We start from the raw sequence: 16,438 nt of genomic DNA, 5'->3' as shown, positions 1-16,438 counted from the left end.
CCGCAGGGGGGACTTTGGCCCCCAGCGCATCAACAGCCTAGCTGGGGATTCCTTCCTACTGTGTTCAATCCAAACAGTTGTTGGCCTGGAAACGTAACTGCTGATGGGTTTGGCAGCCTGGAGGATGTCGATTGACTCCCATCGCCCCCAACTACAGCGATACCAAGTAATCGTAATGGTTCCACATTGGGGAAGGGGAGACCAGCCTTGACGGTTAGTGTAGGTGAGACTGGTACTCTCTCTCCCACCCAGCCTCCAACACAGGCCCCCCTCTCAATGGATCAGGTGCACTCTCCCCCTGTTGTTTGTCCTCCCATTACCCACTTAGCAACAAATTTGATTGTCTCGGAAATCCCGCCATCTGCAACTTCTTTCCATTCTGCCAGGGTCACTGATACTCATGCCATTTCCCCAGTTCTTGAGACACAGTCTGCCAAGACCCTGACATGTGCTCCCCAGCTTAAAATATTAAGCTGGAATGTGGCAGGGCTTGCCCGGAATTTCAATAAACCTGATTGGATCTCCTTTATGGAGCCCTTCGGGATCTGTCTTTTACAAGAAACTTGGTGCCTGGAGCCCGTGCACAGGGTCGGCTTCACCACCTACTCTGTGCCGGCCTCCAGGGCAAAAGGCAGTAAAGGCCGCCCTTCTGGTGGCCTTCTCATCTGGGTAAGTGTTGCTTTGGGTCTAGTAGTAAAGCATACAAACTCACCATCCCCAGACCTTTTGAGGCTTACTATGCAGTGCCCGGGGGGTAATACCCTAGAGCTCTTCAATATGTACCTAAGGGGGACCAGGGCAGGGAATTCGAGCCCTCTGTCCCTAACTGGAGTTGAAGAGGAGCTAACTGGCTGCAACATTGACTCCCTTACCATTCTGGGCGGGGACTTCAATTGTTGCTTTGAGCCTCTGGCATGTGACGACATCTTGGATACATGGGAGGATGATGCCAAGAGAGGCATTCCCTTGCTAGCTGTCAACCCCATCAGGAAATGGACTCAGAATGCCATTGATATCAACGCACTTTGCCTGGAACACTCCCTCAGAGCCACTAACGGTCGTTGTAAGTCAGACGCTGGAGGTGCACACACATACAACAGGATTGGGCACACCTCCAGAATCGACTACGTACTGTTAAACTTTAACTTGTGGGAATACGCCCTTGATATGGTTGTTCAAGAATCCACGGATAGTGATCACAACCCGTTGATCCTCACGCTTGCTCTCCCGTGGGACCAAGGGGCCACAGTAGTATCACCTCGGCCAACTTGGAAAACATCCCACGAAGTTGTTCCATCAAACTGCGGGAGGCGACTAAAGTGGGCTAAGGTCGCTTCGGATGCAAAAAGAATGGCCCAAGTTCAATCCATAATGATGGAAGCCAAATGTATTGCAAGCACGTTGGACTGTGACTCTCCTATACTTGTGCCATTTGTGGAGACAATTGTATCACTTAGCAATCTCTTCTTGGTTCCTGAGGGGAGGGGGGGGCCCAAGCGGAGAAAAGAGACTAAGGGTAGAGACCAATGGTATTCTCATGCCTGCCGCCAAGCTAAAAGTGAACTAATTATGGCGGTCAGCGCTAAAGACCAGGCTCTGATTTCCCAAGCTAGGAAAAACTACAAGAAAACCCAGGTCTCGGCAAAGATCACTCATGAAACCAACTTTTGGAGTGACCTAATGGAGGCTGGTTCTAGAAAGGACTCAAGGGCTTTTTGGGCTCTGATTAGAGGTAGGGACAGGCCTGTTGACTCACTGATTACATGTAACATTTCAGGGAAGGTTTGGTGGGACCACTTTGCCAAATTATACTCCAACCCCCCGGGGGTACTGGGTCCTATTTGGAGTCCTAGTGACATAGTACCGGCAAACAGCTCTCATCTTGGCCCCACTTTTACATCCAGGGAGGTGGAGATAGCAATCAGGTGCATTGTGCCCAACAAGGCGGCAGGCCCAGATGGAGTCCCCGGAGACCTGCTTCGTAGCAATGTCGAGGTTTGGAGCCTATACATTGCTAAACTCCTGAATGAGGCAATGGTGGGTGGCGGTTTCCCGGATTCGTGGAGGGGTGCGGAAGTGGTCCCCATCTTTAAAAAGGGCTGCAGGGACGACCCGGCCAACTACCGACCCATAAGTCTGCTCGATTCCACCCAGAAGGCAGCAGGGAAGGTAGTTTTGGGCAGGATCCTGCAGTGGGCCGAGGAAATGAAGGTCTTGTCTGACTTTCAGGCCGGCTTCAGATCTGGGACCGGCACGATTGAGCAGACATTCCGATTCCTAATGCTTTTTTGGAAAGTGGTCAAACTGGGCAAGGGCAGTCTGTATCTCGCTTTCATTGACTTACGGACTGCCTTTGACCTCGTTCCACGTAACCAACTATGGGCTACACTTGAGGGCATGGGCATGCCCTCGTACTTGTTAGCCTTAACCATCAAATTCCATGAAAGCAACTTTGCCCAAATCAGATGGGGTCAGCAGGGCCAAAAAACATCTCGGATTCCTGTTGACAGGGGCGTCCGCCAGGGGTGTGTGCTAGCTCCCACTCTGTTTTCCCTATATCTAAACGGAGTGGTAGAGCACCTTCTCCAACTACCAGCAGATGCTCCTTCCCTGGCGGGCAGAAAAATACCAACGCTCCTGTTCGCAGACGATACCCTGCTGATCTCGAAATCCCCGAAGGGCCTCCAAACCCTGCTTACGAGGTTTCAAGGTTTTTGCGACACAAGGGGCTTGGTTATTAACATCAACAAAACCAAGTTCCTTGTGCTGAACCCCCCCAGGAAGACAGTTCACCCGCCATTAATTGATGCAGTTCCCTTAGAAAGGGTCAGGGAATTTGATTACCTGGGAATCAGACTTTGTGACACCATGTCTTGGAAGGCGCATCACCAAAAATCCACCTTGACATACAGGAGAGTCACGGGCGCCCTCTTAAAAGAGCATCGCGCCTCACCCCTTAAACCCATCGGGGTGATACTCGACATTTACAAGGCAAAGGCTGTGAGTGCGGCTCTTTACGGGGCCGAATTGTGGGGTACCCAGAAACCTGACACTCTATTCCATCTGGAGAATAAGTTTCACAAAGACTTAATGCGGCTCCCTTACAGCTCGCCCACCTTACCCCTGCTACTCGACACAGGTACACGGTCCATAGCTGACCAGGCCAAGCTACGCCCCCTCCTTCTGTGGGCCCGTATATGGAATGTCCCTGAGCTCTCGAGCTATGCTGATGCACTAAATGAGCTTCTTTCAACCCCGGGCTGGCACAAGATCGGTTGGCTCCTTAGTGTAAAGCGCCTTCTTTGCGACCTAGGCCTCGGCGATGCATGGGCTAGTAGATCCTCGCCACCCAAACAGCTGCTCAAGAAAACATTCTGGCTGTGGGTGGATAATGAGAGAGTCTCCCAAACGAATATGTGCAGAACAGCTAAAGAGTTCTTGGGTATCAAATCCCGTCCCTTTAGAGAACCCTACCTCGATGTAATCTTGAATCCAACAGATAGGGCGTTGTATTTCAAATTCAGGGCCGGGGTTCTGCCCTTAGGGCTATGGACATCTAAATGGAAACCACCATGGCAAACTGTGGAAACTTGCCCCTTCTGTACAACCAGGGTGGAATCCATTCCCCATTTGTTATTTGAATGCCCAGCCTACGCTGCTCCCCGTCGCAGATGGCTGAAACCGCTCTGCACAAGGCTGGGCACTCGGTCACATTTGGAGGCCCTACAGCTGTTAAAATCCGACCCTCACCCACTGTTCGCTTGTGGTCTGGCAAAATTTCTGGGGTGTGCTTGGAGGATAAGAACCACGAGGAGGAAGCTCCTCCAGTAAGGATGTCAAATTATATTATAGCGCCTCGGTTACTTCCTGTAAGCGCCCTTGTCCATTCAGAAATGATTAATTGTATATTTGTACAAACATCCACAGAAATGATGCCTCTTACCAGATTCCATACTTTTTAGATTTTCTGATGAAATGTTTTTTTTATCTCGATGTATAACTGTGCTTTTACCTTTATAATGATTTTACTGTAATGCTTTTATGAAATGAAATATTTCGAAATAAAGCTATACAACAACAACAAGAAATAGTATCATACACCATCGGGGAACGTCATATGCCAGCGTAGCCTGATCAAACAACAACACGTTGTAGTCGCACAACTTGAATCACTCCAACATACAAGAAATCAGTGAATGCTTTTGCCTGAAAAGTTAAGGACATGACTACAGGACTGGTACGGGACCCATTTCAATGTCCATTGCTTATATCCTTCCAAAAACTTAAGCAGTATGGTTTAAAAAGACCACATCCATGAGCACAGAGCCGCGGTACACATTTTGTTTTCCAATCCACACATCAATCAGGCATTGCAGTACCTCTAGGATTGGTACACTTCCCCACCTGGGGAAAACAATGCTGTTCCAAGAAAGACAAGAAAACAAAAGTAATGCTTCACTGGCAAACTCTGTAAAGTGATACTAGTGTGTTTGGGTGTGAATAAAATCAATGTGGCAACTTTGGGACCACTCTCTTGCTTTATTTCGTTATTTATTTATTTTTAATATTTCGAACCTTTTATTCCAGAGGCTGCACTTTGTCAAAGAAAAATGTCAGAAAAAGACATTTCCAGAAAAAGTATATCTTTTTTAAAATCCATTTCACATTGGAACAAATAAACGAAAGGAGGAAAGAGGGTGAGAACCGTTTCTTGAAGTCACTGTTTTCAGTAAGTGAGGAGGAGCTAGACAGAAAGAGAAGGAATAAGAGGAAGAAACTGGGCAGCTGCCAGGCAGAGGAGAAGTGGACACTGTCCTTGTCTTGGCAAGAAGGAAAAGATAGAGTGCTTTTTCTTCTCTGCCCACCCACCCGTCCCCGAACGGACACGAAGACTGAGCCTCATCTATAGGCCCTGGCGATTTCTGCCGTCCTGGGACTCCTTACAAAAAACAAAAGTAGGGGAACGGAGTCTTTAAAATGAAAGAAGTACATGCCGTGCCTTGGCAATGCCACCCTCTTCAACCACTGGATGCAGGGCACAAGTTGGGGGTACACACAGGCACACAGCGTTCACCATCTCTTTTCACAGGGTAGACGCCGTCCCCCCTGACAAGTTGGGCTCCACAGAAATATGTTGAACTTGTCCCGGTGTCATTTTCAGACACCAGGACATGTTCAGCAGCACCTGCACCTTGTCTGCAGTCGATTCCCAGCAGCAACGCTCAGGCAGCGAGGGGGATTTTTTCACTCCAGCTGGGCCAATATTAAGGGGCCATCAGGCCTCCTTTTGTTTGAATATCCTGACTGGAGGTGGCCTGGAATCTCACACTTAAATGTAAATGCCACGGAGGGTAAACAAAGGCACACAGCTTGTTATCTCTTCACAGGTACTTAACCCCTTCAGCGCGGTGCGAATTTCGTGCTGTGCTGAAGATTCTATCGAGCAGGCGGGCCGTGACGGAGCTGTTCCGTCATGCGCACAGCCCAACCGGCGCTCATGACGGAACCGCTCCGTCATGAGCGCCGAAGGGGTTAAGAGAGGCAGCGTTGGCCTTGTTCAGTGCCTGTATAGAATAGATGCATGCAATGTATTACTTGAGGCCCAGATTTTGAGTCTGGATTGCGCCACTTTTTTGGCACAACCCCAATGCCAAATAATTTGTTAAATCTCATAATGCGCTTAAATGTACTCCTGATATACCTGGTAAACATATGTGTGAGGTCTTAATATCTGATGTCCTTTCTCTTGTGATGTCACTTCCAATAAGGTCATGTGTCGCTGTAATGGCACACGTCATGATTTCACTTGCCTAACCGTGTTAGTTGCCCCACTTATTTTTTTAGGACTTGTGCCCTGGAAGGATGCAAGAGAAAATGGAGGGTTGAAAGAAAGAGAGGTTGACTGGAGAATTACAGAGCTGCAAAACGACAGTAGGATGGAAAAGAATGGACTGAAATTGGGTCTCTGCACAGCCTAAATGTTTCAATATCATGCTATTTGCGCCCTCACTCATCTTTCCTCATCTTCCCTAAACTAAATGTAAATGTTTTGGAACTTGCTTGCTTTTTATATAAATCTTTTGCAATATGCTGGCTTTTGAAGAGACCCACTTTGCTGTGCAATCAAGGACTGAAGAAGAGGTCCCGAATAATCTACCCCCTTCCTGTTAACCGCATCGCTGCTGCGGTGATTTTTGCGCTGTGCTGCAAATTACCATTTTGCTATTGTCATGACGAGCTCAGCTCGTCATCAGCACACGACACCCGTGGGTGATGACGAGCTGAGCTCGTCATCAGCATCGAAAGGGTTAATAGCTCCCACTATGCCATTTATTGCTTTTTCTTTCTGCCTAGAATTCCAGACACAAATAGAAATCTGTGGGTAATTTCCAACATTCCAAAATTTCGATGAAAATTAGAAAAATGCTCTGCCTAAAATAAATGTGAGAGAAACTAAGAAATATGTAGGGAATCAAGAAATCTGCTTTCCAGAGAAAAATCTGCACTACAAATTTAGACTACTCATGACCCACGGCCTCCAGTGCTATTTTAGTACTAAGTAACAACTTTTACAACACATCGCAAGCAAATACCGGAAGCAAAATGTCAGAGGTAACTGAATGTCCTTTGTTTGGGCTCTTCTGAATTCTGGTAGCAACGTACAACAAGCATTGGCAAAGCCAATGGGTCTCGTCTAAGCAAGAGTGATTGGCTTTGCCAATATATTTTAGTCATACTGTGCACCAGCTTGGCAGCTTTTCAGCATGACTAAATGTTAGTGTTGTAAGGGAGGGTGGAGTGGAGTGTTGTAAAGTAGTGTCGTGGAGTAGGGTGGAGTGGTATGGAGTGGCGTAGAGAGTCATGGTGTAGAGTAAAGTTGTGGAGTTAAGTGGAGTTTAATGGAGTGGCGTAGAGTGGAGTGGTCTTGAGGAGAGTGTCAAGGACGGGGTAGAGTGGAAGGGCATAGAGTTGAGTGGTGTTAAGCAACAAAGTGGAATAGAGTGAAATGTCAGGGTGTTGTAGAGTGGGGTAGAGCAGAGTAGATTGTTGTAGTGTTGTAGAGTGGAATGGCATAGAGTGGCTTGTAGTATAGTAGCGTGGCTTAAATTGGAGTGGCATAGAGTGGAGTAGTGGAGCACAACAGAGTGAAATAGTGTGTCGTAGAAACAAGTTGAGTAAAGTGACATGGATGGCGCGGAGGGAGTTGTGTAGAGCATCGTGGAATAGTGTCGTAGACTAGCATAGAGTGGTGTCGAGTGGAGTGTCAAAGTAGAGTTTGAGGGAGTGGAGCATCATACATTGGAGTGTTCTAGAGTAGAATAGAGTGGCCTACAGTGAAGTGGCGTAAAGTACAGTGGTGAAGAGTAGATTGGCATAGAGTGCAGTGGCTTAGAGTGCATTAGTTTTAAGTAAAGTGGTGTAGAGTGCATTATAGTACAGTGTTGTAACATAGAGTAGGGTGGCATAGAGTGGCGTGGAGTGGCACAGTGTAGAGTGGCGCAGGGTGCATTAAAGTGGCATAGATTGCAGTGGCGTAGAGAAGATAGTTTCAGAATAGAGTGAAGTGGTGCAGAGTGCAGTGGTGCAGAGTAGGGTGTAATGGCATAGAGTACATTTGTGTAGAGATGAGTGGTGCAGAGTAGAGTGCAGTGGTGCAGAGTAGTGTGAAGTTCTGTGGCAGAGACTGCAGTCTTGCAGGGTGCAGTGGCGTAGAGTGTTGCAAAGTAGAGTCCTATAGAGCAGTGGCGTAGAATAGAGTGCAGTGACTTAGAGCTCAATGTTGTAGAGGGGCGTAGACTTCATTGGTGGAGAGTGCACTCTTACAGAGTAGAGCAGTGGTTCCCAAACTTTTCGGACCCGTGGCTCCCTTGACCTATTGGCCATTGACCGCAGCTCCCCACTATGTTAGTTTTTTTATAGAGGGTGGGTGGAAGTAAGGCTGGCCTTGGAAGTACTTTAACTTTTCTCCCTGAAAATGATTGAGATAAAGCTGATGAAGGTATTACAATGATATGCGCAGGGTGTTTCGTATTACTAAGGCAGTGTCCCTAATAAAATATTCCTATTTACACTCCTTTGCCCAACCTTTTTCTCTTTTTTAGCTTGCTTACAATACTAGATAGCATCACTATGCATTTAGGTCCCATTTCCAAATTGTTTCTGCGCTTGAAGAATATTTGCATGCACTTCCATTTTTACTCATGTCATACGTATTAACACACCTGTCTCCGCAGGGTGACTCATGATTTTTTAAACCAAATACAGCTACATTTTAGCTGTCTCTTCCCTAAAATTGCCTCCGATTCAATGCAAGCCACATAAATTCCTCAGATTTTCTTTTTCTAAATGTCCCTCTTTATCGCTTCCAAATGTTAGTATTATGCTGTATATGGTGTCCCTGTGCTCATGGAGAGAAGAGTTCTTTCTGGAAATGTGTGTACTGAAAGTACCTATGGTTCAAGTACACGTCAATACTTAATAACACTTTTGTGTTTTGAAAGACAGGAAACTTTACTTTCCTGCTAACTTGCATTGGTAAAAAATGCATTCTGAAACAAACTAAACTATCAATGAGTCTAACAATTAATCAGGCGCCTTCAGCTTACTTTTGGAGTGTTGGAGAGTGGGGATCCAGTGAAATATGGAGGTTATCTCCCTCAACATGACATTAATTAAGCACTACGATTCCAGCTTTAGGCATGTCACTTACAAATCATCAACATCATGTGTTTAAGTCTGATTACTTTTACTGACTCCAACAAAGCATTCAACTTTAAATGCATTGTAGTACTTGGTGAGTGGCTCCCCTGGCTAGTTTTCGCGTGAAGTACAGCGGTGTAGAGTGTAGTGGCATAGAGTACAGTGGTGTAAAATAGAATAGAGTGGCGTTAAAGTGCAGTGTCATACAATGCGGTAGCGTAGAATAGTGTTGCAGACAGTATTGTGATGTACAGTGCAGTGGTGAAGAGTGCAGTGATGCATAGTAAAGTAGAGCACGTTCACGTAGAGTACAAAGGTGTAGAGTGAAGTGGTGTAGACTACAGTCGTGCACCAGAGATTAGAGTGGTGCAGAGTAGAGTGGTGCAGAGTAAAATGACGTAGAGCGCAGTGGAGTACAGTGGTCGTATTGTGCACTGGATTAGAAAAGAGTGCATAGAGTGCAGTGGCATAGAGTAGCTTGTTTCAGTGTAGAGTGAGAGGTGTAGAGTGCAGTGACAAAGAGTAGGGTTTAGTGGTGCAGAGTAGTTTAGAGTGGCTTAGAGCGGATAGGTGTAGAGTGCAGTGGAGTGGAATAGTGCAGATTGGATTGCAGTTGTGTAGAGTGCATTGGCATTGTGATGTAGAGAAGAGTGGTGCAGAGTAGACTTCAGTGGCGTAGAGTGGCATAGAGTTTAATGACAGAATGCAGTGCTGCAGAGTGGACTGTCTGGTGTAGTGGTGATTAGTAAAGTGGCATAGAGTACAGTGTTGCGGAGTAGATTAGCATAGAGTGTAGTGGCATAGAGTGCATTGTTTTTGAGTAAAGTGGTGTAGAGTGCATTGGCATAGAGTGCAGTGGTTAGAGTAGAGTGCAGTGGCGTAGAGTGGTACAGGGTAGAGAGGCACTGAGTGAAGTGTGCAGCTTAGATTGCAGTGGCGTATGGTGGAGTGGTGCAGAGTAGACTTTCAGAGTAGAATGAATTGGCGTAGAGTGGAATGGTGCAGAGTAGAGTGCAGTGACTGAGTGGAATGGCGTAGTGTGGAGTGGTGTAGAGTGGATTGGGGGTAAAGTGGAGTATGCATGGTGTGGTAGCACACTGCAATTACAGACAACGCTTCTTCAATTGAAATTACCATTTCATTTGCACAGAAAAACTCTTTTATGGATAAAAGTATACAGCGCACAACCTATAATGTGTGGAAATGTCATTACCTAGTGTATTGATTTTGTTTTTTGATGGTATTAAAATATTTGTTTCCACCACACTTCAGAATTACCCACAGTAACCAGCACGATGGTCACATAAATCCTTGCACTTTGAAGTCAGAGAAAGAAAAGTAAACACCAAGCTCCCTCTGATGACATAGCCTGGCATTTGACCTCTGTTTTGGAACGCAAGGCAAAATGTGACAAAATAAGACCGAGATTTAAAGGCCTATTTACAGAATGGGAGAACTCGGAAGTATACTTTAAATAAGGTTTGAGCAAGGGAAGGGAAGAACTCAAGCTGGACAGCCTCAAACAAATAAAGCCAGAAAATAAGAAAGAAAATATGAATTACAAACCAAAAAGCCAATGGTAAGCAACGGGTGGAATGCATTCCCAAGGAAGCATTCTTAATGTCCCCAAGAAGTCGTTAGCAAACCAGATAGCTGCTCTGCTTGGTAGGCTTTAGTCTAAAAACGAATTCTCATCAAGTATTTGCATATTGGTTAATTAATGTTAATGTTTAATCTCTGTATCACGTGAAAGGAATCGAAAAAAGGAAAGCAACTCCCATATTTCACTAAATATGCAGGATACCAGATACCATGCCTCTCTGCATCATTTTTTTAACCAACATATTATTAAATGTTCTTGTTTCACACCAGGTGTAAAGTAGTTGCAGCGTTCTATACATAAAATGTCACAGCAGAATCAGTCGTATGGGTTTGAACACCATTTCAAACCCAGTTCCTCAAATTGAGATCCGATTCCCTCACACTCTACACTTTAGATTCAGGCATGCCCTTATAAAAATATGAAGAGTAGGTCTATCCCTTGATCGAGCAGATGTCTTTGTTCAGTGTCCAGTCCTGATGTTTTAGAACCGGTGAAGCGCAAGGAGGCAGTGTGCACCATCTTATATTCTCTGTTTTTAGTGTACCTGCATTTACGTAATTGCCTTTCCCATTGCAACAAATGTACTGCTTTCTCAAAGGCGAGTTGGCCAAATCTTTAAAAAACATATGCAATTCACAAAACAGAGTTATTTTTTAACATCACTTTCCATAAAGATGTGATGCAATCTTACCGTATGTGTATAGTGATTCATTCCACTTTAGGATAATTTTGACTGTCTGCTTTGACCGAGAGGAATTGCAACTTCATAGCTCATATATATATATCATCTTGTTGCAGATTTACCTTTGGCTTTATAACTAAACTGGGGTAGGACAACAAGGGACAGTAATATACCGAGATGATCCAGGATGTCAATTATAAATATTTCTTTCACTCGTGCAGGCGCTGCGGAGAGTGGGAAGAGCACAATTGTGAAACAGATGAAGATTATCCACAGCGAGGGCTTTACCCAGGAAGAGCTGCATAGATTCAAGGTATTCATGATCTTTGCATCATCAACCTGTGCAGGTGGGCAACTTTATCGAAGGAACGACACTCTGCAGGGGGCATCTCTGTAGTGCAGTGATTTCCAAACTTTTTTGACCCGCAGCTCCCCATACCTATTGGCCATTCGCAGCGGCTCCCCACTATGTTACTTTTTTTTAGAGGGTAGGGGGATGTAAGGCCGTCCTTGGCAGTACTTCCATTTTTCTCCCTGAAAATAATTGTGATGAAGCTCATGAAGGTATTACCATCCTATACGCAGGGTGTTTCGCATTACTAATGCAGCACCTCTAATAAAATATTCCTGGTTACACTTCTTTGCCCATGCCTTTTTTAGAGAACCCTCTCAAACTTTTTGTTCTCCCGCTTACAGTAATAGGCCCCATGACCAAATTATTTCTGCGCTTGAAGAATATTTGCATGCACTTCCATTTCTACCCATGTTATAAGTGTCAGCACACCTGTCTCGATTCAGAAAAGGGGGTGGTGATGAACAGAGTGTCTGAATTGAGCAGACCACTCTTACCCAGTCCAAAGATCAGGGCTTGATCCATCACCGTTATTTATCTCACTGCCCCATCCCAGCTTAGAACCTGGCTATATGCAAATCAGTCTGTCCCTGGCCCAGTGCATCATGGGAACAGGGCAGACTAAACTACCAAGCCAATTCTTCACCAGAAAGGAAACAAGCTACCGGGGACCGGTTTCTGGCATTTCAGCCGTCTTCGGCCCGGCTTGCTTGAATCCTGATGGAGCAGTGAGAAAGGGACTCATGTCTGAGTATACCCTGCCACACCTATAGTGGCCAAAATCGATTCAGAAAAGGGGGTGGTGATGAACAGAGTGTCTGAATTGAGCAGACCACTCTTACCCAGTCCAAAGATCAGGGCTTGATCCATCACCGTTATTTATCTCACTGCCCCATCCCAGCTTAGAACCTGGCTATATGCAAATCAGTCTGTCCCTGGCCCAGTGCATCATGGGAACAGGGCAGACTAAACTACCAAGCCAATTCTTCACCAGAAAGGAAACAAGCTACCGGGGACCGGTTTCTGGCATTTCAGCCGTCTTCGGCCCGGCTTGCTTGAATCCTGATGGAGCAGTGAGAAAGGGACTCATGTCTGAGTATACCCTGCCACACCTATAGTGGCCAAAATCGATTCAGAAAAGGGGGTGGTGATGAACAGAGTGTCTGAATTGAGCAGACCACTCTTACCCAGTCCAAAGATCAGGGCTTGATCCATCACCGTTATTTATCTCACTGCCCCACCCCAGCTCAGAACCTGGCTATATGCAAATCAGTCTGTCCCTGGCCCAGTGCATCATGGGAACAGGGCAGACTAAACTACCAAGCCAATTCTTCACCAGAAAGGAAACAAGATACCGGGGACCGGTTTGTGGCATTTCAGCCGTCTTCGGCCCGGCTTGCTTGAATCCTGATGGAGCAGTGAGAAAGGGACTCATGTCTGAGTATACCCTGCCACACCTATAGTGGCCAAAATCGATTCAGAAAAGGGGGTGGTGAACAGAGTGTCTGAATTGAGCAGACCACTCTTACCCAGTCCAAAGATCAGGGCTTGATCCATCACCGTTATTTATCTCACTGCCCCATCCCAGCTCAGAACCTGGCTATATGCAAATCAGTCTGTCCCTGGCCCAGTGCATCATGGAAACAGGGCAGACTAAACTACCAAGCCAATTCTTCACCAGAAAGGAAACAAGCTACCGGGGACCGGTTTCTGGCATTTCAGCCGTCTTCGGCCCGGCTTGCTTGAATCCTGATGGAGCAGTGAGAAAGGGACTCATGTCTGAGTATACCCTGCCACACCTATAGTGGCCAAAATCGATTCAGAAAAGGGGGTGGTGATGAACAGAGTGTCTGAATTGAGCAGACCACTCTTACCCAGTCCAAAGATCAGGGCTTGATCCATCACCGTTATTTATCTCACTGCCCCATCCCAGCTCAGAACCTGGCTATATGCAAATCAGTCTGTCCCTGGCCCAGTGCATCATGGGAACAGGGCAGACTAAACTACCAAGCCAATTCTTCACCAGAAAGGAAACAAGCTACCGGGGACCGGTTTCTGGCATTTCAGCCGTCTTCGGCCCGGCTTGCTTGAATCCTGATGGAGCAGTGAGAAAGGGACTCATGTCTGAGTATACCCTGCCACACCTATAGTGGCCAAAATCGATTCAGAAAAGGGGGTGGTGATGAACAGAGTGTCTGAATTGAGCAGACCACTCTTACCCAGTCCAAAGATCAGGGCTTGATCCATCACCGTTATTTATCTCACTGCCCCATCCCAGCTCAGCCCTGATCTCTTGACTGGGTGAGAGCTTTCTGCTTAATTCAGAGACTCTGTCCCTCACCACCCCTTGTTGTAAATATTTTTGTCCACCCCAAGCGTGGAAGGGTATTCTCAGATGTGAGACCCTTGCTCATTGCACCATCAGGATTCAAGCAAACCGGGCCGAAGACGGCTGTAATGCCAGAAACCGGTCCCCGGGAGCTTGTTTCCTTCCCAGTGTAAGAATTGGCTTTTGTAGTTTGGTTTGCCCTGTTCCCATCATGCACTGGGACAGGAACAGACTAATTTGAATACAGCCAGGTTCTGAAACTGGGATGGTGCAGTGAGCTAAAAAACGGTGTTGGATCTAGCCCTGATCTCTTGACTGGGTGAGAGCTTTCTGCTTAATTCAGAGACTCTGTCCCTCACCACCCCTTGTTGTAAATATTTTTGTCCACCCTAAGCGTGGAAGGGTATTCTCAGATGTGAGACCCTTGCTCATTGCACCATCAGGATTCAAGCAAACCGGGCCGAAGACGGCTGTAATGCCAGAAACCGGTCCCCGGGAGCTTGTTTCCTTCCCAGTGTAAGAATTGGCTTTTGTAGTTTGGTTTGCCCTGTTCCCATCATGCACTGGGACAGGAACAGACTAATTTGCATACAGCCAGGTTCTGAAACTGGGATGGTGCAGTGAGCTAAAAAACAGTGTTGGATCTAGCCCTGATCTCTTGACTGGGTGAGAGCTTTCTGCTTAATTCAGAGACTCTGTCCCTCACCACCCCTTGTTGTAAATATTTTTGTCCACCCTAAGCGTGGAAGGGTATTCTCAGATGTGAGACCCTTGCTCATTGCACCATCGGGATTCAAGCAAACCGGGCCGAAGACGGCTGTAATGCCAGAAACCGGTCCCCGGGAGCTTGTTTCCTTCCCAGTGTAAGAATTGGCTTTTGTAGTTTGGTTTACCCTGTTCCCATCATGCACTGGGACAGGAACAGACTAATTTGCATACAGCCAGGTTCTGAAACTGGGATGGTGCAGTGAGCTAAAAAACGGTGTTGGATCTAGCCCTGATCTCTTGACTGGGTGAGAGCTTTCTGCTTATTCAGAGACTCTGTCCCTCACCACCCCTTGTTGTAAATATTTTTGTCCACCCTAAGCGTGGAAGGGTATTCTCAGATGTGAGACCCTTGCTCATTGCACCATCAGGATTCAAGCAAACCGGGCCGAAGACGGCTGTAATGCCAGAAACCGGTCCCCGGGAGCTTGTTTCCTTCCCAGTGTAAGAATTGGCTTTTGTAGTTTGGTTTGCCCTGTTCCCATCATGCACTGGGACAGGAACAGACTAATTTGCATACAGCCAGGTTCTGAAACTGGGATGGTGCAGTGAGCTAAAAAACGGTGTTGGATCTAGCCCTCTTGACTGGGTGAGAGCTTTCTGCTTAATTCAGAGACTCTGTCCCTCACCACCCCTTGTTGTAAACATTTTTGTCCACCCTAAGCGTGGAAGGGTATTCTCAGATGTGAGACCCTTGCTCATTGCACCATCAGGATTCAAGCAAACCGGGCCGAAGACGGCTCTAATGCCAGAAACCGGTCCCCGGGAGCTTGTTTCCTTCCCAGTGTAAGAATTGGCTTTTGTAGTTTGGTTTGCCCTGTTCCCATCATGCACTGGGACAGGAACAGACTAATTTGCATACAGCCAGGTTCTGAAACTGGGATGGTGCAGTGAGCTAAAAAACGGTGTTGGATCTAGCCCTGATCTCTTGACTGGGTGAGAGCTTTCTGCTTAATTCAGAGACTCTGTCCCTCACCACCCCTTGTTGTAAATATTTTTGTCCACCCTAAGCGTGGAAGGGTATTCTCAGATGTGAGACCCTTGCTCATTGCACCATCAGGATTCAAGCAAACCGGGCCGAAGACGGCTGTAATGCAAGAAACCGGTCCCCGGGAGCTTGTTTCCTTCCCAGTGTAAGAATTGGCTTTTGTAGTTTGGTTTGCCCTGTTCCCATCATGCACTGGGACAGGAACAGACTAATTTGCATACAGCCAGGTTCTGAAACTGGGATGGTGCAGTGAGCTAAAAAACGGTGTTGGATCTAGCCCTGATCTCTTGACTGGGTGAGAGCTTTCTGCTTAATTCAGAGACTCTGTCCCTCACCACCCCTTGTTGTAAATATTTTTGTCCACCCTAAGCGTGGAAGGGTATTCTCAGATGTGAGACCCTTGCTCATTGCACCATCAGGATTCAAGCAAACCGGGCCGAAGACGGCTGTAATGCCAGAAACCAGTCCCCGGGAGCTTGTTTCCTTCCCAGTGTAAGAATTGGCTTTTGTAGTTTGGTTTGCCCTGTTCCCATCATGCACTGGGACAGGAACAGACTAATTTGCATACAGCCAGGTTCTGAAACTGGGATGGTGCAGTGAGCTAAAAAGCGGTGTTGGATCTAGCCCTGATCTCTTGACTGGGTGAGAGCTTTCTGCTTAATTCAGAGACTCTGTCCCTCACCACCCCTTGTTGTAAATATTTTTGTCCACCCTAAGCGTGGAAGGGTATTCTCAGATGTGAGACCCTTGCTCATTGCACCATCAGGATTCAAGCAAACCGGGCCGAAGACGGCTGTAATGCCAGAAACCGGTCCCCGGGAGCTTGTTTCCTTCCCAGTGTAAGAATTGGCTTTTGTAGTTTGGTTTGCCCTGTTCCCATCATGCACTGGGACAGGAACAGACTAATTTGCATACAGCCAGGTTCTGAAACTGGGATGGTGCAGTGAGCTAAAAAACGGTGTTGGATCTAGCCCTGATCTCTTGACTGGGTGAGAGCTTTCTGCTTAATTCAGAGACTC

At 46.7% G+C, this 16,438-nt stretch overlaps 1 protein-coding gene across 1 annotated transcript in view; it reads left to right on the top strand.

The window, feature by feature from the left end:
- The window catches only part of LOC147702505 (guanine nucleotide-binding protein G(o) subunit alpha-like), a 1,070,398-nt gene that overhangs the window by 133,274 nt on the left and 920,686 nt on the right, over positions 1-16,438 (top strand). The window contains exon 2 of the mRNA XM_086931175.1: positions 11,207-11,298. Within this exon, the coding sequence (XP_086787301.1) occupies positions 11,207-11,298 (92 nt within the window). The remainder of the gene's footprint in view (positions 1-11,206; positions 11,299-16,438) is intronic.

The sequence above is a fragment of the Lissotriton vulgaris genome, chromosome 7, assembly GCF_964263255.1.
Source record: "Lissotriton vulgaris chromosome 7, aLisVul1.2, whole genome shotgun sequence".
Lineage (NCBI taxonomy): Eukaryota > Metazoa > Chordata > Amphibia > Caudata > Salamandridae > Lissotriton > Lissotriton vulgaris.
The sequence above is the reverse complement of the archived record's forward strand: the minus strand, read 5'-3'. Positions and strand labels throughout refer to the sequence as shown.